This window comes from Schistocerca cancellata, chromosome 2, assembly GCF_023864275.1.
Source record: "Schistocerca cancellata isolate TAMUIC-IGC-003103 chromosome 2, iqSchCanc2.1, whole genome shotgun sequence".
NCBI classification, from domain to species: Eukaryota; Metazoa; Arthropoda; class Insecta; order Orthoptera; family Acrididae; genus Schistocerca; species Schistocerca cancellata.
This window is the reverse complement of record NC_064627.1, coordinates 226,554,538-226,580,105: the sequence shown is the minus strand read 5'-3', so window position 1 is coordinate 226,580,105 and position 25,568 is coordinate 226,554,538. Positions and strand designations below refer to the sequence as shown.

The 25,568-nt window shown below is 38.5% G+C and overlaps 1 protein-coding gene across 3 annotated transcripts in view; it reads right to left on the bottom strand.

Annotated features, from left to right (window-relative positions):
* Positions 1-243: 243 nt before the first annotated feature.
* LOC126161556 (transcription initiation factor TFIID subunit 3-like) overlaps positions 244-25,568 on the bottom strand; it is a 52,631-nt gene continuing 27,306 nt past the window's right edge. Inside the window, exons 2-3 of one of the 3 annotated variants that reach the window (XM_049917493.1) lie at positions 18,581-19,118; positions 244-6,396 (exon numbers count right to left, since the gene is read on the bottom strand). In XM_049917493.1, coding sequence (XP_049773450.1) covers positions 3,112-6,300 — 3,189 coding nt within the window. In that variant the 5' untranslated portion in view covers positions 6,301-6,396; positions 18,581-19,118 and the 3' untranslated portion in view covers positions 244-3,111. Of the gene's footprint in view, positions 6,397-18,136; positions 18,263-18,580; positions 19,119-25,568 lie in introns of those variants that run through there. The other 2 variants (XM_049917494.1, XM_049917492.1) reach the window with 2 other exon arrangements.

Below are 25,568 nucleotides of genomic sequence, written 5' to 3'. Positions count from 1 at the left end.
CTCCCCCAACTCTCACCACGAGGAGGTGGAGATGGTCTTTGAGAGTCACACAAATTTTTTATATTATGCAACAGTGAATAGCACCATTACAACTTAAAAGAACATTAGCTAACTTTGCAAAAGGCTTCTTAATTGTGTAACACAGCCAAATTCACTTTAAAGGAAAAATGAAGCAAAAAGCATAAAAATTACCTAATCACTGTATATTAAAAAATATACTATAAATTTTGACAATTTCAATTCTGGACATTAACCAATGTTTATATTTGTGCCTGAGTAAATGTTTATTGTATCTGCAGAAATCTGAAATCATGTTTCATCTTTTCAGGCTATTGGGCCTTACAACTGCTGCTATGGAAGTACAGATCTTTGCTCTGCATCATCAGTGTCAAAAATGGTCCTACTTTGGAGATAAATGAGTAGTACATTGAAATGTGTGTAGTTCATTATCTGATGATTTATTCTGGAATAATATAACAATTTCATAGTCTGTACCTGAACGATTCCAATCACAGCAAACACTTAACCATTTTTAAATTATTTTGTACGAGTATAACACATTAACTGCTACCTGGAATCTGTGTACACAACAGGTGCCTCTGCTGCGCCATCACCGGCCTTGTGATAGTAAGCATGTTAAACTCTACAAATGCTTCATATAGATATTTTATCCTGTGCTTTTAAATTTTACATACGCAGATATTTAACATTTTCTCAATACCGTGCACAGGTACAATATTTGGACTACCTTCTTTTCAACAGAAACAAATATTAACACAAACAATAAGGATACAATGAAATTATTTTATTTCAGTTTTCTGGTGATACGAATGTGCAGCATTTCAATGACTTTTTAGGAGGAGAAAGAATTTTGAGGCCATTCTTTAATGTTTAAATTAAAATAGGGAAAATACCATTCTCATGTTGTACGAGTTCATCTCAAGTAGTCAAAAAGTGGAGCAAACAAGTCATTTTAACTTAGACCAACTGAGTTATTTCCAATATTCTCCCACCCCTTTCTTCGTTCGATTTCTAATGCTTCAGAAAGGAACAAGTTGGTACTGCCACTTCAGAAACTGTTGCATTATAAAAATTATCTTTTTTGTGTGTGTTCATTTTGTTATGTTTAACAAATACACCATATTGTGGCTGAAAGTCATTAGTAAAAACTATATCTTATACTTTGCAAGCCATAATACAGTGCATAGCAGAGCATTTAAAGTTATTTTTAAAACAAAAAACCAGCAGGCCTTGTAAGACACACCAAATGACGCTGAATTATCAGGTTTACTTTGCATTAATGGAGGCAGTACATGCTATGTTTTTCCTGCTTGGTTACTGATTTATTGAAATGCCAAGTTGGGCACCACCACCACCAAGAACTTTCTATCCTGGTAGACAGTACCATCTAATCCATACACAGAATATGAAGCTATACAGTGTGGAAATTAAATTTATGGGCTTTATATAATGCCACAAGTTAAAAATTGAAAAATTAAGAATTATCCAATCAGCTGACAGGTCCCCTCAAACCTGCAACTTGCTCTTATAAACCAGTGACATCTCTTCAATCACGTACTTAAGTCTGGATGTAAGAAAATTGTGCATCCATAATTAAGAGTAAGAACTGTAAACTTACAGTCACAACAAAGATGAATCACAAACTAATTAATGCTCTCCAAATGAAATGTGAACACTGACTTTACAGAACAGCCATCACAAAGTATAAGCCTTTTTATTTTGACAATAACTAAATAATGAAGACACCAATATTTTTGAAGAAATTTGGTTGATTTCCAATTACTGAACATACAGACATATGTGTATTTTGTGTGTGTGTGAGAGAGAGAGAGAGAGAGTGCAAATATGGCTGAAATTGGAATCATTAGCAGGACGTTCTTGTTTAGTTTCCAGTTTTTAGGGGTTCCCACAAAAACATTTTAGGTTTCTTAAAAAGAATTATTCTGGGACCTTAATCGACCCAAATGTAATGTGTCACTATGTTGTAGGATATAAATAAATAAATCTCTGGATATACATAAATTAATTATAAAGTACGTAAGTGCCAGCATATTTTTATGCCACATAATGACTTTATATTACAGAACATTAAGACTAAAGTTATGTTTATTACCTTATTGCTGAATATATCTGAACAATACTTTTTATATTTTCTGTAACAATGTACCAAAACATTAAACAAATATGGTACAAAAACATAACTTTCCTCTGACATATTTAACAATATCCACTTTTTATCACAGTACAACTACAAATAACAATTAAAACAAATATAACAGTTTATTTCTTAACATAAGCAAGGTTTTGCACACACTTTCTAATTACAAAACATTTTGGCATGGATTACAAACACATTTCATTAACACATACACAAATTAAACCATTATAGCAAATGACAATGGAAACATATAAAAATACAGTCTTATCAGAGGAAGTTTTATCTTTAAAGCTTGCTTTCATAGGTAACAGTACAAAATTCTTTGGTGCATAACATGCACAGGAAAATAATCATCATTCTAATACATCAAATAACTGAATTAGTGCTCTGTTTTAGTTTTATGTTTTCCTTAGAGGCACATCTAGCAGTATCAGTCAAAGTTACAAACCAATAACCACTGTACAAAATTTATGTAATTATGAAGTATGCAGACAAAAAAACCATCAAAAGCTGTAAAATGATGGATAAACAATCTGTAACTTTTAAAAGGTTCAGTCTTTTGTAAATTCTACAATTACTGCACTCACAAAAATACTTTCTTCATAGCAATGACTTACAGGTTTTGTACTAATAATACAGATGGACTGGAAGGAATATCACAGTGGCAACAGAAAAAAAAACACACAATTCAAGTAGCCAGAAATAATATGTCAAAAGGATGCATTACTACAGCTTTTAACAAAATGAAATCTATTTTTCAAATGATTTGAAAACAACTTTCACAACTCACCTTTCTACACCACAGATGATATATATGTATCCGTTTCACTCACATCATTAAAAAACAGGATTTGCATTTAACATGTAAACAAAAGACACGACCTTAAACCCTTCAAAAGTGTTAATATAATTTCTTCAGGTACACGAGTATATCATTTTTTCGAAGATTTGCTATGAGATTTTTTACGGTGGACTGAAGAACTTTTATGTTTCTTCATCTGCCTATCATTTTTGGAAAAGCAATATGAGCAAAACCAATCAACATTTTCATCTGGTGCAGAGTCAATTCCTACACATGCCCAGTGGTACCATGCATAGCAGTCATCGCAGCGTATCATTGGGCTACCATCATCTTGTCCACCACATGAAGGGCACACCCAAACACGGTTGCCAGATTCATCAAAATAGAATCCAACAGGACCATCATCTGAAATAGTTACAGGAAGGCCATTCACTGGTACTTGAACTTTGGGAAGCGAGGGTTGTTGCGAGACAGAAGGAATAACAACAGGTGAAGATGGTGCCACAGGTAATGATGCTGACAACCCATGGCGCTTTTTGGAGTGTTCTGTCAGTGCTGAATGTTTGTGTTTTCTCTTCGCACCGGAAACAGTTTCTTTGTGCGACAGATCACCAGACCGTTTATCACCTGAGAATGATGTTAACTGCATCAGACCTTCTGCAGCCACTAAATCACTTTTTGAGTGAACCTTATCTCCATCCAACTGTACCTTTTCTTTCTTTGGGCTATGTTTCTTTTCATGCTTCTTTTTCTTTTTCTTATGTTTGTGCTTCTCTCTGCCTATTTCAACAACAGGAGGTGTCACTTTACCCGGTGTTGGTGGTCTTGCAGGTGGGGGAGTGCCTAAATCTAAGCCAAGCTGTACCTCTTGGGCATCACTTATAACTTTTTTACATCTAGAATGTACAGAGATTCCTGTAGGAACATCTGGAGTACGTGGTGTTTTCGGTGTTTCTGTGATTCTTACAGCTGATGGTGTTCCAAATAAAGCTTTAGCTGGTTTCACCACATCAATTTCTGAGTCACTGCTACTGCTATAAATGAGAGCTGCCCTTACACGCCAAGTGGGCATATTAGTTGAACTAGGTATTTCTTCTTTCACCCTTTTATGCGAGTGCTTTGACAATGACTCTTCTGTTGTAACAGAAGATGTTCTCTTACTTGAAACACATTCTTTTTCCTTTCCTTTAATGTCCGTATTAGCAGGTGTCATTACCTTACTTGTTTTGTTGGGTTTTGTTGTATCATTTCCCACAACTTTATTCACAACTGGGGGCTGGGAGATTCCTTTATCACTGTGCAGCTTCTGTACTTCATTTGTAACTGGAGGTACCTTCTGTGCACGTATGAGATCTGTTCCCTTGGTAGTGTTTGATTTATGATCTTTGTCCTTGACAATGTCACACTTTTTCTTCTTTTGGACAATGTCTGGAGCAAATAGATTATCTAAAGTAGTATCCCATTGGCTACCTGTTTTCTGGGGGAGTTTAGAAAATGATCCAGCATGTTTCACTTTTTTACTAGAAAGGTTCCCTTTATTGCTTGTGCATGCTTCTTTTGTGGATGATTTTGTAGAGGAATTGAGCAGATTTTTTGACGGAGTTGCAGTTTCAGTCTTTTTATCTTGCTTTTCTCTTAATTTATCAGCTGGCACAGGAAGATGGGAAGTTCTTTCCTTGGATACAGGTTTATTTCTCTCGTTGATATTCATATCCACAACTGTAGCTAAGCTATTGCTTTTATATGTCGAAGATGGTGTAACGGCAGTATCTGTGACCTTAGTAATTTTTGGTTGCTTATTCTCAATAGGATCAACAGTTGACTGAGTTTCAGCAGAATTACCACCTACACACTTTGGACTGTTCCTTTGGTGATTGATAGGCTCAGACTTATCTACAGTCTTTACTGATTGGGGATCTATCAATAACAAAGGTTTAGCAATTTCTTTTGGAGTGCATGTGAGACTTCCATCATCTAATGAGCTCTTTCCTTCCTTATTATTAATTGTAATTTCAGTCTTAATTTGTGACTTTTGAGGCATTAAATTATTTGAATTAAGAGTAGATGAAGTTTGATCACCTGTTACAGGATTTACATCCATGGGTTCTTTTTTAATAGGAACATCGCTCCACTGCGAACTCTCAAGTGGTTCAGACTTTGGTTTATCCCCTAATTTTTTACACTGAGGTAGCAGATTATTAACAGTTGTGTCTGGTCCAAAATCAGAACTATCTTTATAAGATGTAGCACCAGGCACAGGTTGCATATTGTGCTTGAATGCCAATTTATTGTCCGTTGAAATATGCTTTGCACCAGGTAATTGTAATGGCTTAGGATTTCTCTCTTTTGCTGATGCAAGGGTTAAGGATTTTTTATCCACATGATGAGAATGTTGCAGAATATCCTTTGAAGTCATAGAATTCAATGGATTCCCCTTAGAATTAATGTATTTTTGTGAATTGAATGGTTGTGTTTTGTCACAAAATCTTGAAGTAAAAGCTGAGTCAATGCTTTGTCCAGAGGAACATTCAGGTGGAGGTCTTACCTTACCCATCCCTAAAACAGTTTTGATTTTTGTTTTACTAACTCCTGTGTTCTCCTTCCCTTTAATTTTTTTCTTTTCCTTCTTTGTATGGAAGCCACTCAAAGCACGCTGTCTGTCAGGAGATGGCGAATATCGAGGTGGTGTAGTTGGCCTGCGAGCAGATGGCTGTCTACCATCACGTGATGCTGAGAGGATACCACATTCTGTCATCGCCACCACTGAGGCTTGTGATGCCTGAGGTATATTGTCTGTTGATCTGGATATATCCTCAGCCTTACAAGATCCTCCTGCGACATCAACTGAAACTTCAGATGGATATACACCAACATTTGAATCTGTATGCTGTGTGGGTGGTACCAGATGGCTACAGCATTCATCTTCTGATTCAGCCCAACTGTCGAAGAACTGAAGATGTTGTTCCACTCCATTACGGCGGGAAGGCACTTGCACTGGGAAGACTGGGACTGCACCAGAAGAGGTAGTGCCACTGTTCTCAGGCCACGGAACTTGGCCAACTTCATGAATATACTCCTCTAGAGGAGGGATAGTAACTCCTGCATCACTAAGAGCAAGAGCAAGATCTTCAAGAACTGGAACTGTTGAACCACGTTGTTCAGCATACTCATGAGCTCCCTTACCAAGGCTTTTGATATAATGTTCTAGAAGATCAATCAGTACTTCCATAGATGTTGGTTTTATCTTCCTCCAACCAATCGTCTGGCATAGTGCAGCAACAACAATTCGTAGACATTTTCTTGCGAACACATTTGCCATCGCAGTCACTCCTCCAAATTCACTTGGAGCTACAGCAAACTGGCACTAACGAATGTGTGTGCCATGTTTCTTCATAAAATTTCGCAGTGCCTCTTTCTGGAAAATCATAGGAATTACATACAAACACACATCATCAAGACAGAGTTTACAACAATATTTATTTCTGATAAGTAAAGGAATGACAGGGAAATTTCTTTAACGTAGAAAAAGCTCAAAGTAGTTCTCACTGTAAACTAAAATAATGGGCTCTGCTAGGATTCCAAATGCATAATCAAATATTCAACACACAAACAGTTATCAATTCCTATTTGAACATTTGTATGAGAGTTTAAAACTATAGTTACAGTTCTGAAAACTTAAACTGCAATTACTACACAGTGTTGCATTGAATGGGGGTGGGGGTGGGACATGAATAATCAAAATCAAGTTTAATTAAACAATGACAAAATAAATTTACATTGTATGAGCTAAATCAGTTTAATTAAAAATAATAAAATAAACTTTCATTATACAGGGTGATTCAAAAAGAATACCACAACTTAAAAAATGTGTATTTAATGAAAGAAACATAATATAATCTTCTGTTATACATCATTACAAAGAGTATTTAAAAAGGTTTTTTTTTTTTTTCACTCAAAAACAAGTTCAGAGATGTTCAATATGGCCCCCTCCAGACAAACTAGCAATATCAACCCGATACTCCAACTCGTTCCACACTCTCTGTAGCATATCAGGCGTAACAGTTTGGATAGCTGCTGTTATTTCTCGTTTCAAATCATCAATGGTGGCTGGGAGAGGTTGCCGAAACACCATATCCTTAACATACTCCCATAAGAAAAAATCGCAGGGGGTAAGATCAGGGCTTCTTGGAGGCCAGTGATGAAGTGCTCTGTCACGGGCTGCCTGGCGGCCGATCCATCGCCTCGGGTAGTTGACGTTCAGGTTTCATAACTAACCTTTTTCGTAGGACTCTCGATACAGTTGATTGTGGAATTTGCAGCTCTCTGCTACCTCTGCGAGTCGATTTTCCTGGGCTGCGAACAAATGCTTGCAGGATGCGTGCTACATTTTCATCACTCGTTCTCAGCCGTCCAGAACTTTTCCCTTTGCACAAACACCCACTCTCTGTAAACTGTTTATACCAACGTTTAATACACCACCTATCAGGAGGTTTAACACCATACTTCGTTTGAAATGCACGCTGAACAACTGTCGTCGATTCACTTCTGCCGTAAGCTTTCTGTTGAGCGGTCGCCATCTTAGCATCAACTGACGCTGACGCCTTGTCAACAGCGCCTCAAGCGAACAAATGTACAACTAAATGAAACTTTATAGCTCCCTTAATTCGCCGACAGATAGTGCTTAGCTCTGCCTTTTGTCGTTGCAGAGTTTTAAATTCCTAAAGTTGTGGTATTCTTTTTGAATCACCCTGTACTACTCTGATGCCACTGCATACAAATCTTACCCACAGTAATGACACACTGTGCATTAAAGAGCGCAGTCGTATCAGATCACAGCCAATCACTTATTAGACTGCTAATTATCTTGTATAGACCTGCCTCATTGTTGGATTGTGGTGCTAGCTCAGAATCTAGGTAATTTTCTTGCACGCATCATACGTCTTTTCCCACCCAGCACTCAGTGTATTTTATATTACTGCTGTTGGGGCGGCACAACTAATCACTGGGTTAGCTGAAGCAACATCGAAGGAATAGGTATGGGCTCACATTTGTAAAGTGAAAATGGTACAGCAGAAGACAATATTTGTGGTTGGCGTACTTTATACGAAATTTCATCTGCTGGAGGGTTAATATAATAGGGGGAATGATAAAGTAATGGCAAGAACCAGGTAATGCAGTAACAACTATTATTACAAACAGCAGCCTGGTATAATGACAAAAATTTGTATTCATGTGCAGCATTCACACAAATTCAAAGCCATCAAATTTCGGATGGATGATTTTCCTGAAGCTGTGAATGTCAAAATTTTGATAACTCCAACAGAATGCTTAGGAAAAAAAAGTTTAGGAGACTCTAAAGGAAGATATTTCGTTTTTGATCTCAGGATCTTCTCCCGACATTTGTTTAATGATTTTTCTGATTTTCGTCAGCACTAATTGCACTGTCAAAAGTTCACCCTTCATTGTTGGTTGTGGACAACTAAAGCCTCAACAGTTTTTCTGTTTGAAGTTTGGTTGGCACTGTAGCTCAATTAACCACAGATCAAATGGCAAATAGGCTGCAGCTCTGTGAGGGAATTATCTTGGCATTCACCTGAACAACAGGTGAACCACACTATGGGAAAGTAAATACATTGACAAGGTGGTAATTTTAAGCCTGCTCCTCCTGCACACAAATCCAATGCCTTAATCCTTTGAATGTCAAGGTAACAATCTATCTTTATCCTTTACAGATGCCAGTACTGTCAGAGACGCAATGTGTCGCTACTCTGTTTACTTTCACATAGCTTATAATTGTAGCTAGCAGGCTTGTATTGACGCTCAACATTTCAATTTACATGTACATTGATAGTTAACAACTTTTGAGCACCATTGCAGTCAAATATTGAATATTGACAACACTGCTACTGCATTATTAGTTTGCTGACATCATGCTTTGTAACTGTTTTACATTTTGTTATTTCATCAGCCAGCATAATTCAGGTGAAGTATTTTTATTTACTGTTTTTTCTGTGCTATTTCTCTTTAAGCTAATGTTTTCAGTTTGTTTCATTTGCTTTTGCAATTTATGTTTTTAAAATTTGTCCAACAATGAAATTTGAAAGTTACTGGAAAATAATGGTGATACAGAGTATTTTCATGAAAGTAGCTGTGGTTCAGAAAGTAAATCATGTTCCTGCTGATATACTGATTGAAACAGAAGACAGAATGAAAAATACACAATACACTGAGTGATTGCACTTTAACCCATTATATCCCATTGAATGATTTATCATTGACTCTGCTGCTTCTCATCATGGACAGTTGGTAGTAAGTAATAAGAGTATGATGTGCAGGTTCATAATTTCGCTCATATTATTACGGATTAGTAATTTGAATATTTAAATGCAATATATAAGCACACACTGGAAAAGAGTACTTTATATGCTTTGTTGTTGTACTTACTTATGTCTTTACGTATGAAAGATCATACAGTGGGCAATAAGGGGTCATTTTCTTGCAGCTGGTCCGATTTATTTCAGATATAATTTGGAAAAGGAGTGGGACTCAGAAGAAGTTCTAAATATCCTGTTCTCCACAGATGATGATGAAACTTTGTCAGACATGTTTGATACATGTCAGGAGCTAGAATTTGTACTTGTTATGCCAAATGATGGTGTGGACACTGATAATGACCAGGTAGTGATGCTATACTTGCTGGTTTATGGAAGAAGGTTCTGGGACAAACCGCAGGGATAAGATTAGTAAATACTGACAGCCTTGCTGAAAATGTTACATCTTCATCCACTTAAGAGGAAAATCCCTGCTGTTCCAAATCGCGAAAGTGGTCTCGAGTTAGGAAAACAAGACACTGGATAAAGACTAGGCTCTTCACCAAAAATTGGCGTATCTCGTGATCCTACACCTGATATAATAGAACATCTCCCCACATCAAACTTGACTCCAATAGATCTTTTTCGTAAAGTTTTTGATGCTGATTTGGTTGAGATTCTGACGAGAGAGAGAGAGAGAGAGAGAGAGAGAGAGAGAGAGAGAGAGAGAGAGAGAATTAAATATGCTGTTCAAGAAGGACACGACATACAAATAAGTCATAACGATATCCACAATTAACATTGCTATTTTGCTGTTATCCGAATATTGTAAGATCATGCATAGACGTATGTACTGGGAGACCAGACCTGACACAAACAATGACCTTGTTTCCAATTCTATCTCCAGAAATACTTTTGACAAAATTCATACTCTTCTGTGTTAATGATAATGACAGCATTGAAAAAGAAGATGAAGTCTATAAGGTTCAGCCATTATTTCACATCTAAATAAAAAATTTCAAGATATCATATAGCCTCTAGAGTCAAACATCTCCTTGGATGAGGTCATGGAGCCTTATTATGGCCACCACTTCATGAAACAGATTATAAGAGGCAAGCCAATTCACTATAGTTTCAAATGATGGTGTTTACTACATCTAATGGATATCTCAGCCAATAACCTTGCCGCAATGGTAACACCGGTTCCTGTGAGATTACTGAAGCTAAGCGCTGTTGGGCTGGGCTAGCACTTGGATGGGTGACCATCTGGTCTGCTGAGCGCTGTTGGCAAGCGGGGTGCACTCAGCACTTGTGAGGCAAACTGAGCAGCTACTTGATTGAGAAGTAGTGGCTCTGGTCTTGTAAACTGACATACGGCTGCGAGAGCTGTGTGCTGACCACATGCCCTTCCATATCCGCATCCAGTGACGCCTGTGGGCTGAGGATGGCATGGCAGCCCGTCGGTACCATTGGGCCTTCCAAGGCCTGTTCGGAGTTTATTTTAGTTTGGTTTAATAGATATCTCATCAAATTTAAGCCATATGTTGGAGTAAGTCGAAGAGATCCCTATAAGCCACTGGAGCATACTGTAGTTGAAAAGCTCTCTGTGGGCTACATCCCTCGCAACAGCACAGTGTAGATTTATAATTACTTTAACTCTTTGCCCCTACTTGAATCTCTTACTTCAAATTGAATCAAATGCATAGAAACCCTGAGAAATGGCTGCTTGGATAAAGCACCCATACCAGATATAAAGAAGGCACCATGAGGTACTACTCTTGTGTTACATGATACAGAGAATACTATCACACTTTTAAGATGGAATGACAATCGTCAAGTGACTCTGGGGACAAATGTACTGAATGAAAGTGTATTGGGTGAAAGTACAAGTTGGCGGTGGAATGGACAATCAAGAAAGAAGGTTTCCATACGACAGCCTTCCCTTAGTTGCCACATAGGAGGGGTAGATCTTTTTGACGATCTACAAAGTCTACATCGCATTCGAATAAGATCAAAGAAATGGTGCTGGCCAATGATCAGGTTCTGCCTAAATGGTGCTGTTGTGAATATGTGGATTCTATACCAGCAGCTAAATAACAAGCTTAATGGAATTTACCAGACACATTGCACTATCAGTTCTGACTTCACCCAACATTGAAAAGCTAAGAGTTGTGAGGCCAAGATTTCTGTCACAGGTGAAAGACATAAGACATAAGATTTGATAATGCTGGACACATGATTGATGAGCAGAGCACACAAAGATGATGTGGGCAGTGTGGTAAATGCACAAAATTCTACTGTGTAAAATGCAATGTGAGACTCCATCCGAAGTGATGTTTGATTTTGTATCAACAGTGGTAAGAAGACTAAGTTGTCTAATGAACTATTATTTTTATCATTTGTCCTTTATTATTGCAACGTCTTACTTTATTCATGTAATGCAGTAGTTATTTTGTTGGTTCTACTATATAGATTTGCCATGTCTACTTGATGTATAAATAAATACTTTAACCTTAAAATATAAATAAAATGAACATTACAATACCTAGGTATTATTATGGTACTTTCTCTTCATTTATTTGTGTAATGAATGATAATCATGAAAAATTCAACATATTACTTGTGATAAAATTGTGTAAGGAATTCTACCCCTTACTGCCCACCGTATGTTATATCATATGTAAAAATTATTTATGAATTGACGACTATCATCATAAACTAACATCAATACTGTTAATATTAATCCACGGGGGTAGTGGATCTGAAATTTTATCAAAACCTACAAAAAATAATTCTGGGATATAATGGGTTAAACACAACAGCCACTACCACATCCATCTCACAAAGTGCCTGGACCAAAGCCCATGCAAACAGTGTGGGATGTTCTGCACCTGAATATTTGAATTTATTTTTCAGTGGAGTGTTACTTCAACTAATTGTCACAACAAGAAATCATTCAGCTAAGTAATTTATATCTATTTACTCATATCACACACACAAAATTTCAAGCTTTTGTCAGGAAAGAGGGAAGGAGAGGGAAAGATGAAAGGATGTGGGTTTTAAGGGAGAGGGTAAGAAGTCATTCCAATCCCGGGAGTGGAAAGACTTACCTTAGTGGGGAAAAAAGGACAGGTATACACTCGCACACACGCACATATCCATCCACACATACACAGACACAAGCAGACATCAGATGTCCAATGGTTGCTTCGTCAGGAAAGGCAACCGTTGGTTGTGAAAGCTTGAAATTTTGTGTGTGTGTTTGTGTGTTTTTTATTGTGCCTATCTACCAGCGCTTTCCCGTTTGGTAAGTCATGGAATCTTTGCTCACATTGGCTGCAGTAAGAGATTTTATAACATGCTTACAGAACATGGGATTCAGCAAACGAATTACACTGTTTTCGCACAGGAGCACAAAACCATCTAAGGCATTTCCATGGTATGGTAAAATGTGTTCTGCTCCAAAACACAACTGCATACATTGAACATATTAGTTAACTGTCCCATTATTATCTTTGTAAACAATATTAAAAAAATTCCTTTTTCTTGTGTCACTTTACTTAGAAATTTGTATAGATATTAAAAACATTAGTGAGCTTCCTTTAAAGCAAGTACAGTGTTAATTATGTTGAAACAAAATCAAATTAAATTAATATTTACTATTTTTTAGAAATTCTTTTTACTTCATCACTTACATAAACAATTTAAAGTGGAGAAGTGTGACAATCTGAATATACCATAACAAACTACACATTTTTGTGTGTAAGTGGCATTTTTTCATGGTGCAGCATGATATATGGTAATTTAAACAGAATACTACATGACAATGTATAAACTATAAGACATTTTTAGCAGTCACCATTGTAAAAGGCTGATTGAAAAAAGGTTAACTAATGCATCATAAGCTTAGTTCCAATTAGTGAAAATGAAGTAGTAAAGGTAATTAACCACTTCAATGCTATAGAGTTCCTCTTTGCATTCCACGCTGAGGCAACTTTTGCTATGACTGTACTGCTTGCCATATGCTGGTGCCTGTGCTGAGAGACAGCATTCCAGCTGATGTGAAATACGTATCACCCAATTTTTCAAAAATTATTAAGTGGGAAAAAAAGGAGTTTTGCACATCTTACCGTCTGATATCTTCGATTGATAAAGGACTAATTTTTTTTCCCCGCTAAATGTCAGTTATTATAATGCACCACATTAGGTAAAGCATTGCTTCGACTGATAAGGGACTGAATTTTTTTTCTCCTTTTTTCGATATATGCTGTAGTTATTATTATACTGCTTCAAATTAAGTACAACATAGAACAATACTGTAAAGATTTTACAGAGACACAAACGCATTGCCTAAATGTTGCATATGGTTGATTCAGCTCTTACATTGCAGTGAATTAAATGTAGATAAGACATTTTCACCCCCTTGCACATCATGAATCACATGGTCATAACAATCTCATTATCTCAAACAATTCAAGATGTCAAAACAAGGTTTTTTGCCAATCACATGCACTGAGGCACATATGTTGTATGATAAATACTCTAAAGTTTTTTATTCAATGAGATACTGAAGTAACTCGTCCACAGCAGTGAGAGGTCAGCGGTTCAGGACACAATCAGGTGTCCATACCACTGTAGGAAAATCCAAGCAGTACGCATATAGAAGTCCACATCACCTGGCGAACGGCTTAGCAGCAAAAGTGTTGAAAACCTTAAACGCAACAGCCAGTAGATGCAGATGAAATACCAGTGTCACTTATTATGCAAAGTGCTTCAGTAACTGCAAAATTCTTGGTACACAAATGAGGGAGTAGATCCTGAGACATTAACCATTTCTCAGGTAATAACTTTATTTAAAAGCTACCAACTTATTGTTCCTCTCAGCATTTTCTAAATTCCTTGAGAGATCATATGAAACAACAAATCTATTACTTAAATGACCACAAGCTATTTAATAGTAATAAACATACCTTTCAAAACTGGCAGATGTAAAGAAACAGAAATAATGGATTAGACACACAAAAAAATTTAGTAAACAACAAGATAGTTGTAGGAACTAATTTTGAGCTTTCCAAAGCTTTTATACTGTTGGTCATCAAATTGAGATAAGAGAAGCAACTGGAATCAAAATAGTAAAAAGTAAGTGGTTCAAATCCTATATATCCAAAATACAACACAAGTAGTGGAACTTGCATCAGCTCATTCTAATCATGAAGTCTGATTAGTATCTGTCACCAAGAAAGTTAAACAGGTGAAGAGCAAGATGGTGTGGAGGACCCCTTTTGTTCCTTATTAACATAAACGATATACAGACCTCAGACACTGCATCTAAATTACATTTGCAGATGATACTAATGTAATGAATGAATTTAATTCTTTGGGGAGGCTGAAAGGGACTAAACATGGTATTGCTGGCATGTGATCGGCAGAGGTGATACCCTTCACAAAGGGCAAAGAAAGATGATCATGCATTCGTGGCACCTTTTACAGTACACAGCTTGTTAGTAGTGATGCCATTCTCCGTTTCAAGCCTCCAAAAGAAGAATACGTAGAGTCAACTGCAAATTGGATCACAGTATCCACATCTCCAGGGTTTCTATCTCAGTGCTTCCTTTGCTAACTGGTCTATAAGATAATTTCCAGGAATCCCAACGTGATTTGGGGCCCAGAAGAATATAATTGAGCAACAAGTATTGTGGACACAAGAAAGATGATCATGTCAAGACCAACGGGTTTCAAGGATACCATTTGGCTTATGGCTAGTAAGCTGCTTTGAGCGTTACAACAGATTAGCAAATTTTCATGAGTGCAAATGTAGAGGAGAATTTGGATAATGTCCACTAATTGTAATGTAAACACACTACACCCGGACGGCAGCAAGTGCTGAAAAATGTGCCCTGGAACGTGTGAAGGCATAACTGATTTAATTGTCGACCTCTGCGCTGTCACTACAGATTACTATTGAACCATGAAATTCACCAAGAACTGAAAGAAACAAATGCCAAAATGCAGGCCAACTGAAATGTTCAGCCAGATCTTTGGATGAAGTACACACAACTGTTGTAGGGGAGGTTGGTTTCACAAAGGTAACCTGACAAGAGGAAACCGAGGTCAGGGTGAAGAGACTCCAGGTAAACTGCTGTTAGAACACCAGGCTTAAGTCACCCTTGTGGGAGGTAAATCCCCCTGTGAGGGGAATGTAAATAGTAATTTGGGCGTACAGGTTAACTGTGGATCTGTAGGACGATGAATCCCAGTCTCTATCAGGAGACAATGAGGGTGGTTTGATAAGACTGGTAAATTTCCAAGAAAGAATGGAACATTTTTGTTGCAACTTCACAGTTGGTAAGCTCGATTGTTCCAGGATTGTGGGGAGGAGGAGGAGGAGATTAGTGTTTAACGTCCCGTCGACAATGAGGTCATTAGAGACAGAGCGCAAGCTCGGGTGAGGGAAGGATGGGGAAGGAAATCGGCCGTGCCCTTTCAAAGGAACCATCCCGGCATTTGCCTGAAGCGATTTAGGGAAATCACGGAAAACCTAAATCAGGATGGCCGGAGACGGGATTGAACCGTCGTCCTCCCAAATGCGAGTCCAGTGTGCTACCAGGATTGGGTAACTAACCTCAACAATGTACAGCATACTGTTCAGCGTTGACAGCTGTCCAAATTGCTCGGTGTGTCCACTGTGACTGAAAATGGAGAACAAGAGAGTTCTGTGCTAAACATGGTTGGACAAGCACTGAAGACGAAACATGCTCCCTTCGTCCAACTGAGGTCACCACAAAGGAAACCATCGATGAAATTCATGATATGGTAATGCAGACTGCCGAATAAAAATGCATGAGATTGCCAAGACTAGCCATCTCACTGAGCAAGTGCATACTACCTTGCATAGAGAATGGACTACGAAGAAACTGTGTGCGAGGTGGGGGCCGCGATTGCTCAGTCAATGAAAAGTACACGTGGCACAACATTTCAATACAATGTCTCACGATGTATAACCACAATCCTAAAAAAATGTTTTGTGCTGATTTGTGACTGTTTATGAAATCTTGGTCCATCATTACACTACAGAGTCAAAATGGCAGTCGAAACAATGAAGAACGCTGGTGAACGTGCACCGAAGAAGGCAAAGATAATAATTTTATCAGTTGGTAAGGTGATGGCCACCCTTGTAGATTACTTGGGGAAAGGTAAAATCATAACTGGAGCCTATTAGAAAGGCCAAGGTTGGTATGCAAATATTGCTCTTTCAGCAGGATAACTCAACATCACACACACCATCAATAACAATGGCAACAGTGCATGAACTGGGTTTTAAATTGGTTCCTCATCCACCCTATTCACCACACTAGCCCCAATTGACTTTTCTCCCTGTTTCCTAACTTGAAATTTTGATTTGCTGGGAACAAATTTTCTCAAATGAAGAAGTGACGGTTGTAGTTGATGAGTATTTTGTGGAGTTTGACATAACCTATTTTTTCGATGGGATGAAAAAAGCTGGTGGAGTGCTGGATCAAATGTATATCCCTCAAAGGAGACTCTGTCAAGAAAGTCAAATCCTGCAGTGGTGAACTGGGTCTGACTGCTGTTATATTGAACGGCTGTTTATCCATACACGAGGCACCTCAAATCCAGACGGGACAAGACTAGTACTTTGTACAGATGCAAGAGGGTGTAGTAGTCTCCAGGCAGTAGTGTTGAGTTTTAATTGGCACTTCTTTTTAAGTTGACAAATATCTGGTAGCCATGTCAACTGAGAATTTAAAAACCCTAAACAATGATATGACAATCACATTCAGCAGTTCATTACAAAAGTAAAATTCAGTGTGCGGATGGGCAGTTCCATATTCAATCTGTGAGTGAGAACCCAGTATTGTCCTTTGCTAATGACAAATGTGCAGCTGTCATTCAGAAAAATTCATGGTTATAGATACATAGTAAATACAAAAGTCATTTGGATGCGCAGACATTGAGAAAAGGGCCCCCCAGTCTCTTCAGGCCTATTATTTGCTATTGGAAAAAGGATTACACTGAGCATGGACCTCTGTGGGACTCCCTTCTGCTATATATGGAGGATGCTGTAGGACACTCCAACTCCGACAGGAACTGCAGAGAAAGAGAAAATTCTGGATGGAAATCAGGACAGGTTCTCTATAATCCCACTTGTACAATGTGGTAAGGATGTGGTAGCACCACGAGGTCACATTGGCCTTCCTTAAGTCAATGAAGAAAACAGCGAGTTCCTGGGGAATCGCCAATTCTACTGTGTGTAGCACTGAAGCAGTATTATTGTGTATTACCTATTCACTGTTTTGTTGGTTACTAGCACTGGTGTTTAAAGTACGGCAGTCACATTCTTGAAGGCCCATCACTGAGGGCATTTGGTTGGTTAATTATAGGTGGAGACATACGACAAGCAGGAAGTGACCACTCTTTTAGAGACTGCCAAGGACAACAGACTAAAAGATCGATAGCAGTATAAGTTCCATTTGCCTTGATAAATGGGTTGGTGTGCCACTCTTTGGCAAATAGCATTCAGCCCCCCATACACTGATTCTTTAAAAATCTAACTCCCACATACAAATCAGCTTCAAATACATGATTACCTTGCAAGTGAGTTAATGTACTAAATATCAAAGGCATGCAAGAGTGAAAAGTTCAGAAAAGGTTTGAAATTGAATGTAAAGTTTGTTTGAAGTCACTAAGTGCTCTCACTCTCAAATAATGGATGAATAGTTGGCAAAATATTGCATGCCCTGAGTTACATTGCCTCAAGACACACAGACATTTTCGAACTTTAGCACTCAACTTTTGTGTTAGACCTTTAACGTAAGACAATACCTCTTAATGAGCAGACTATGACAGCATTTAAATTTGGTCAATCACTATTTGAAATACTGGAAATCAAAATTTTGTTGCCCTGGAAGTTGTTAGGTAAGCAACCTGCAACTGGAAATGGGCACTGCTTTACCCATTTTGCAGTATATGCCAAGGTCTGTGATTATTTCTTCAACTAGAGTACTTTCATTACATGTTCTATTACCATCCCACACTGGGTTACAGGATCACCAAGGTGAAAAGGTGGAGGTAGCGGACAAGATCAGTTCAACTATCTCTTGTTATTTCAGCTCCCTGTGTGGACAAAAACAGGCATTACACAGAGTAACATCCGTAGTTGTCTGTGTGTAAACAATCACAGCCTCTAATGCTGTATTGTGTGGTACTTTATCACTAAAAATTTCCACCAGTATCAATTTACAGACCACCTGACAGGGGCATACTTACCATGTTTGCATCATTTATGGTCATTTGAACTGGATGGCATTATTCATAGTTTTCTTGCCCTCAGAATGCAAAAGGTAGTCAAGGGTTTTTTATTCCTGCAACTTGTTTTCTTTAGCATCAGACAGTTCAAAGAATTATGGGAATGTTCCTCTCCTCAGTTTATATATGAGGGCCACCCAGGAAGTAAAGAACATTTGCACTTCTAGTCCGTGCACATGTCTTGAGGCAGCTGCTCATTGGTTCCTGGTGTTAGTCTGAAGTGGACAGTTGCCACACGTGGTTGTTAAATTGGATCTTGTCACATGGTAAGTGCAGAAATATCTGTGACCATGGCTGTGCTAAATGCAAATTCCGCCAACTGAAGTGCAAGGTGATATTCCTTTTTTGAAGGTGGAAAACATTAGACCCTGTGATATTCACCACAGACTTGTTACCACTTATGGCGAAGGTGTAAGAATGCAGCCCGTCTCCGAAAATGGTGTATACTGTTTAAGAATGGGAGAACCGATGTTCAATACCCTCCATCATCACCGATGCACTGAAACAAAAGATATATTGCATCATTCGAGAGAATCTATGATTCACTATTAGCGACACGCATGAACACTGCAAGAAGTGTCTCATTCAATTGTGCATGAAATTGATACTTAGAATACCACAAATATCTTTGCACTGTGGGTGACTCGTACGCTCATTAATAACTAAAAAGTTGGGGGGATGGGGGCTGCATTAGTGTTCTTGGTGTATTACAAAACAGACGGCAACATGTTCATTGACTATACTGCTACAGGAGATTGAACATGGGCTTCTCACAACACCCCCACAATGAAGAAACAGTCTTTGGTGTGGCATCATCCTCAGTCGCCACAGAAGCCAATCAAGTTTAAACAAATTGCACCAACCCCAAAACTGACTGATTCTATATTCTGGGATGGTGAAGGGTCCTTACTTGGTAAATTCACACCCTGCAGGACAACAATGAATGGTGATGCATACTGTACTACTCGTTAATATTTCTGTCAGGCTATTCTGAACTGCCAAACAGGCAAGTTCTAGCAAGAGTTTTTCCTAGTGCACAACAGTGCACCTCCACATGCTGCCTGGCAGACAAGCCTACTGCATGAGAAATTCCAGTAGAACGTCGAGCAGCCTCTTTACAGTTCAGACCTGGCACTGACTGAATTTTTTCTGTTTCCGAAACTGAAGTAGGACTTTGCTGGTGCATGTTTTGCACATGGAACTGGTTCGAACAGCAAGGCAGCCACATGGTATGAAGACAGTATATACAAACTGGTTCCAATGTACATCAAGTGGCTTACTTCAAAGGTGACTACAAGGGGAAGTAGATGAAGTATGTGCCAACACGTGTACATTCAGTTGCTGTATTATTATTATTATTATTATTCTTTCCTTTCTCAGACGTTATGTCTGGTTAACAATGAAAAGTGACGCGGACCTCGATCAAGTGTGACTTCCTTTCAACTGTATGGTGCATGTTACATTGCATTTAGGAACTTTCGGGTAATTTAACATGTATCAATAATTACAGACTTCTGTAGTTGTATATACAAGTTTGGATGTAGCTGTATTGCGTTGATGTACTGGTGGATATTGTGTGGTATGACTCCTGTAGTTGATAGTATAATTGGTATAATGTCAACTTTATCCTGATGCCACATGTCCTCGACTTCCTCAGCCAGTTGGATGTATTTTTCAATTTTTTCTCCTGTTTTCTTCTGTATATTTGTTGTATTGGGTATGGATATTTCAATTAGTTGTGTTAATTTCTTCTTTTTATTGGTGAGTATGATTTCAGGTTTGTTATGTGGTGGTGTTTCATCTGTTATAATGGTTCTGTTCCAGTATAATTTATATTCATCATTCTCCAGTACATTTTCTGGTGCATACTTGTATGTGGGAACGTGTTGTTTTATTAGTTTATGTTGTATGGCAAGTTGTTGATGTATTATTTTTGCTACATTGTCATGTCTTCTGGTGTATTCTGTATTTGCTAGTACTGTACATCCGCTTGTGATGTGATCTACTGTTTCTGTTTGTTGTTTGCAAAGTCTGCATTTATCTGTTGTGGTATTGGGATCTTTAATAATATGCTTGCTGTAATATCTGGTGTTTATTGTTTGATCCTGTATTGCAATCGTGAATCCTTCCGTCTCACTGTATATATTGGCTTTTCTTAGCCATGTGTTGGATGCGTCTTGATCGATGTGTGGCTGTGTTAGATGATACGGGTGCTTGCTATGTTGTGTTTTCTTTTTTCCAATTTACTTTCATCGTATCTGTTGATGTTATGTGATCTAAAGGGTTGTAGAAGTGGTTATGTTATTATTATTATTATTATTATTATTATTATTATTATTATTATTATTAATGAGTATCTTGGAATACCGAATGTTCTTTATTTTCTGGATGGCCTTTGTATATTGGCAGTTGGACACATGGAATGTTCTGTTACTTCAACCATCTGCTGTCACCACATAAAGGTATTGTTGCAGTGAGATGTGTTCAAAACAAGAACATGGAGCGATGGAGAGTATAGTTTTACATCAGACTGGTAGGTCATTACTCTGATCTTTTCAGGTAATACAGTGGCTCTCTGATACACTCTGCTATCCTCTGACCCCATCGGATATGTCAAAAATAACGGATGCTACATTCTGTGAAGTTTGTCGTGCAGTTCTTCAAATGTCTGTAAGGTGAGATCTTGATGAAAAATAATACCCTGGATGTGTGTGTGTGTGTGTGTGTGTGTGTGTGTGTGTGTGTGTGTGTGTGTGTGTGTGGGCGCGCGCGCAGGAGAGCAGTGTCTGTGACTGATCACTTGTTGCTGATTTATTAAGGACGCTGCCACTTTGCATTTTGCTAATGGATGCTACTTCCACAAATTTTTCTTCAATATTTTTAACAAAGAATAATGATTTTGCAGTAAAAAAGAACCTCCCATTAGTTTGAGGACAAACTAGGTATTGAGGAGACATTTCTCTTCACCTCTATTGAATTTACTTCGACCGTTTGAAATTTTAACATTTCTGCATTTCACAGATATGTTCAGCCTGGTGAGGCTGCTGGGGTCTTGCAGCTGCCAGCATACAAAGTTTGTTACTTTTCATTGTGGATCATCCGCAATGGTGTCACCCACTCTGAGCAAAGACTCTTGCTATGGGCCACACCCTGTCACAGCAATGGCTGTCTGGCACTGTAACCAGTGCTTTGAGCATCCATACCCCAATTAAGACTGGGATCCTTTACGTGCATTGGGAGAGGGAATGCAGCTCTTGCACCAACAATTTGTTCCTCCTGTTGTGAGAGCGCTACAACTGCAGGTACCTGATGACCACTCTACAACGGCCTGTCTAATGTGTTTAATCTTTAGCACCTAACTAGACTTTTCACAAAAAATGAGATCAAGACAGAAACAAAAAATGAGATCAAGACAAAATTGCATACTGGATGGAATGTGTGTCACGACATACCTGATACGCACTACTATAAAACTGGAGGTCAAACTGGTTATGGGGACCAAACGTAAGTTAGTCAACAGATGTGGAAAAGACAGTAAGAAAGAAAGTAAGCTTATTCTGTGTCCAAAAGAAAAGCCAGGTTGCTGACAGGGAAGGTGTCCTACAGATGGATTACGAGAGAAGGCGCAGTCAGACAGTAGGCTCAAACACCAAAAAGACAGTCTTGTGAAATACTTCTGACACGTTTTCTGAAAACTGTCTTGAGCAGCTAGCTCAGCAGCCCGCACGTAATGAAAATATCTTTAAGCCATTGGCACACGGGATGAGTTATGTAACATTGACATGACACTGAACGAGTTTTGTTATGTCACTTTCTGCTACTTCTCATTGAGAAGCATTTCGTCACGTGAAACACACAATAAGTTCTGTGATATTTCAGCAACTTGTCACGTAAAGTAGAACCGATAGGAAGCAACAGCGCTCCCTATGACAAGGAGAAAGCAAGATGCCATATTGTACATGCCGTGTTCAGCAGGAAGCCCATATTCGATGTGTTTTATGTTATACATTACCTCCGATGAATATATGCTGTTTCTAAGCACCAGCATATTGAATGTCTCGAGATGACTCATTATTGGTAAGAGTTGCTATAATAAAATGGCCGTAAAGTCATACTGGTGGTTAAAGAATTTTCATATTTAGTTATTTTCAAGTTACAGCTCGTGTGTAATGAGAAAAAAACATTTTAAATCAATGACCCATTTAAGATGGGTGAAAACATGTTGTTATATTATATAATTAAGAATCAACAACATTTCTCCGAATAAAATACAAAAAAGGTGATATACATAAGGCATGTTTCAACTTAGTGTTGTTGGTTGAGGCACTGTGACAAAGAACCAGCAGTAGTTTGGACAGGACGTGGGTACATGCCCCACTACATCCATTTTTTTTTTTCCACCTCCACATTTTCCAGAGAGTTGTGGGAGTTTGATACGAAATTAACAGAAATAATTTCTGTGATATAAGTGCACTCACTGTCAGAAGTGAGTGTGTCTGATTTGGTGAACTTTTATAAGCCGATGTCTTTCCCAAGTGGACATGCATCCACTTTTGTTTTGTTACATATTCATGGATATTAAAACTTTTATTTATGTATACCACAGAACATGACTGTCATACAGCCAGGAAAGAAAATGTTTGTTTTAACAGAGCTAAGGTCGGAATTCTACGCGCATCCATTTTTGTGAACAAGCTGTATGGTTCGTGAGCCAAATAAATCCAACAACTGCTGATGGAGAGTGCAGGGGTGCAAAATCACATCCACCAGGTCATGCTGCGTGCCGGCGGTGCATGTCTTGTGACGTGGGATATCGCTCTGTGTGCGTATCAACGTTAGCTGCCTAGTCCTGTATGCCGATGGCTTTAGACCTGGTAGCTACAAATATGCTGGACCTCATAAACAATGCTGGTACAGAAACAGGGATTAGCGATCATTATGCCATTATAGCAACTATGATTATGAAAATTAATAAAGCAGTCAAGAACGTTAGGAGTGTGTGTCTGCTAGATATAGCAGATAAGCAGTTATTAGCATCTCACTTAGACAGTGAATTGGCATTACTTAGTTCCAGTAAGATGGATGTAGAGGAATTGCGGGCTAAGTTTTAGCACATTATAAATTGTGGTCTGGAGAGTTATGTGCCTTGTTTAAGTGGACAAAGAATGGAAAATACCCACCATAGTTTAATAACGAAACATGGAGGATGCTGTGGAAGTGCAGGCTGATGCACTCTGTTCAAAAGGGCACACACAAATGACAAGTGGAAATTAGTAGAGATTCACGCATATGTGAAAAGATCTACGCATGAAGCATAGAACAACTACCACTGTCAAATCTTAACAAAAGATCTGGCAAGAGAGCCCGAGAAAATTCTGGTCTTACGTAAAATCGCTATGCGGGTCTAATGCTTCTATTCAGCCGCTTGTTGACCAGTCTGGTGCGGCATTTGAAGATATCGAAACAAAAGCTTAAGTTTTAAATTCGATGTTCAAGAAATCATTCACACAGGAGAATCATACAAACTTAATGTCATTTGACCAGTGGACAGCCTCCCGTGTGGATGACATAGTAATTCACATTCCTGGCATAGAGAAACAACTGAAAGATTTAAAAGCAAATAAATTACCTGGTCCAGATAGAAGCTTTCATTCATCACGAATCTCTCACTCAGCATGAAGTCCCAAGCAAGTGGAGAAAAGTGCAGATGACTCAAGTAATAAGGATGAAAGAACGGACCCACAAAATTACAGACCAATATCCATAATTTCTGTTTGCTGCAAAATCCTTGAACATATTCTCAGTTTGAATATAATAAACCTTCTTGAGGCTGAGAAGTTTATGTCCACAAATAAGCATGGCTTTAGAAAGGATCACTCGTGCTAAATTCACCTTGTTCTTTTTTCGTGTGATCTACTGAGAACTTTGGATGAAGGGAACAGGCAGATTCCATATTTCTAGATTTCCAGAAAGCATTTGACATGGTGCCCCACTGCTGGCTGTTAACAAAGCTACAAGCATATGGTATAAGTTCACAGATATGTAACTGGCTTGAAGACTTCTTAAATAACAGAACCCAGTATGTTGTCCTCGACGGCGAATGTTAATCAGAGACAAGGGTGTTGTCAGGAGTGTCCCAGGGAAGTGTGATAGGACTGCTGTTGTGCTCTATACACATAAATAATTTACAGGATAGGGTGGGCGACAAACTGTGGTTGCTTGTTGACAATGCCGTGTTGTACGGTAGGGTGTCGAAGTTGAGTGACTGTAGGACGATAGAAGAAGACTTCGACAAAATTTCCAGTTTGTATGATGAATGGCAGCTAGCCCCAAATGTGGAAAAATGTAAGTTAATGTGAATGAGTAGGGGATACAGTATTACTAGCGTCCTGCTTGACACAGTCAAATTGTTTAAATATCTGAGCATAACATTGCAAAGCGATACGAGATGGTACAAGCTTGTGAGAACTGTGGTAGGGAAGGCGAATGGTCGACTTCAGTTTATTGGGAATATTTTTGGGAAAGAGTGGTTCACCTTCAAAGGAGACCACACGCAGGATGTTGGTGTGACTTATTCTCAAGTACTGCTCAAGCTTTTGGGACCTGTACCAATGGAGGAAGACATTGAAGCAATTCAGAGGTGGACTGCCAGATTTATTATGTGATTTATTATGTGTTCAAAGAACACATTAAGTGAGATGCTTCAGGAACTCAAATGGGAATCCCTGGAGAGTAGGCGACATTCTTTTCGAGAAACACTACTGAGAAAATTAAAAAAACCAGCATTTGAAGCTAACTGCTGAACGACTGTATTGCCACCAACATACATAGTGCCTAAGGTCCACAAAGATAAGATATGAGACATTAGGGCTCATATGGAGGCACACATACAATCATTTTTCCCCTCACTCTATTTGCAAGTGGAACAGGAAAGGAAATGACCAGTAGT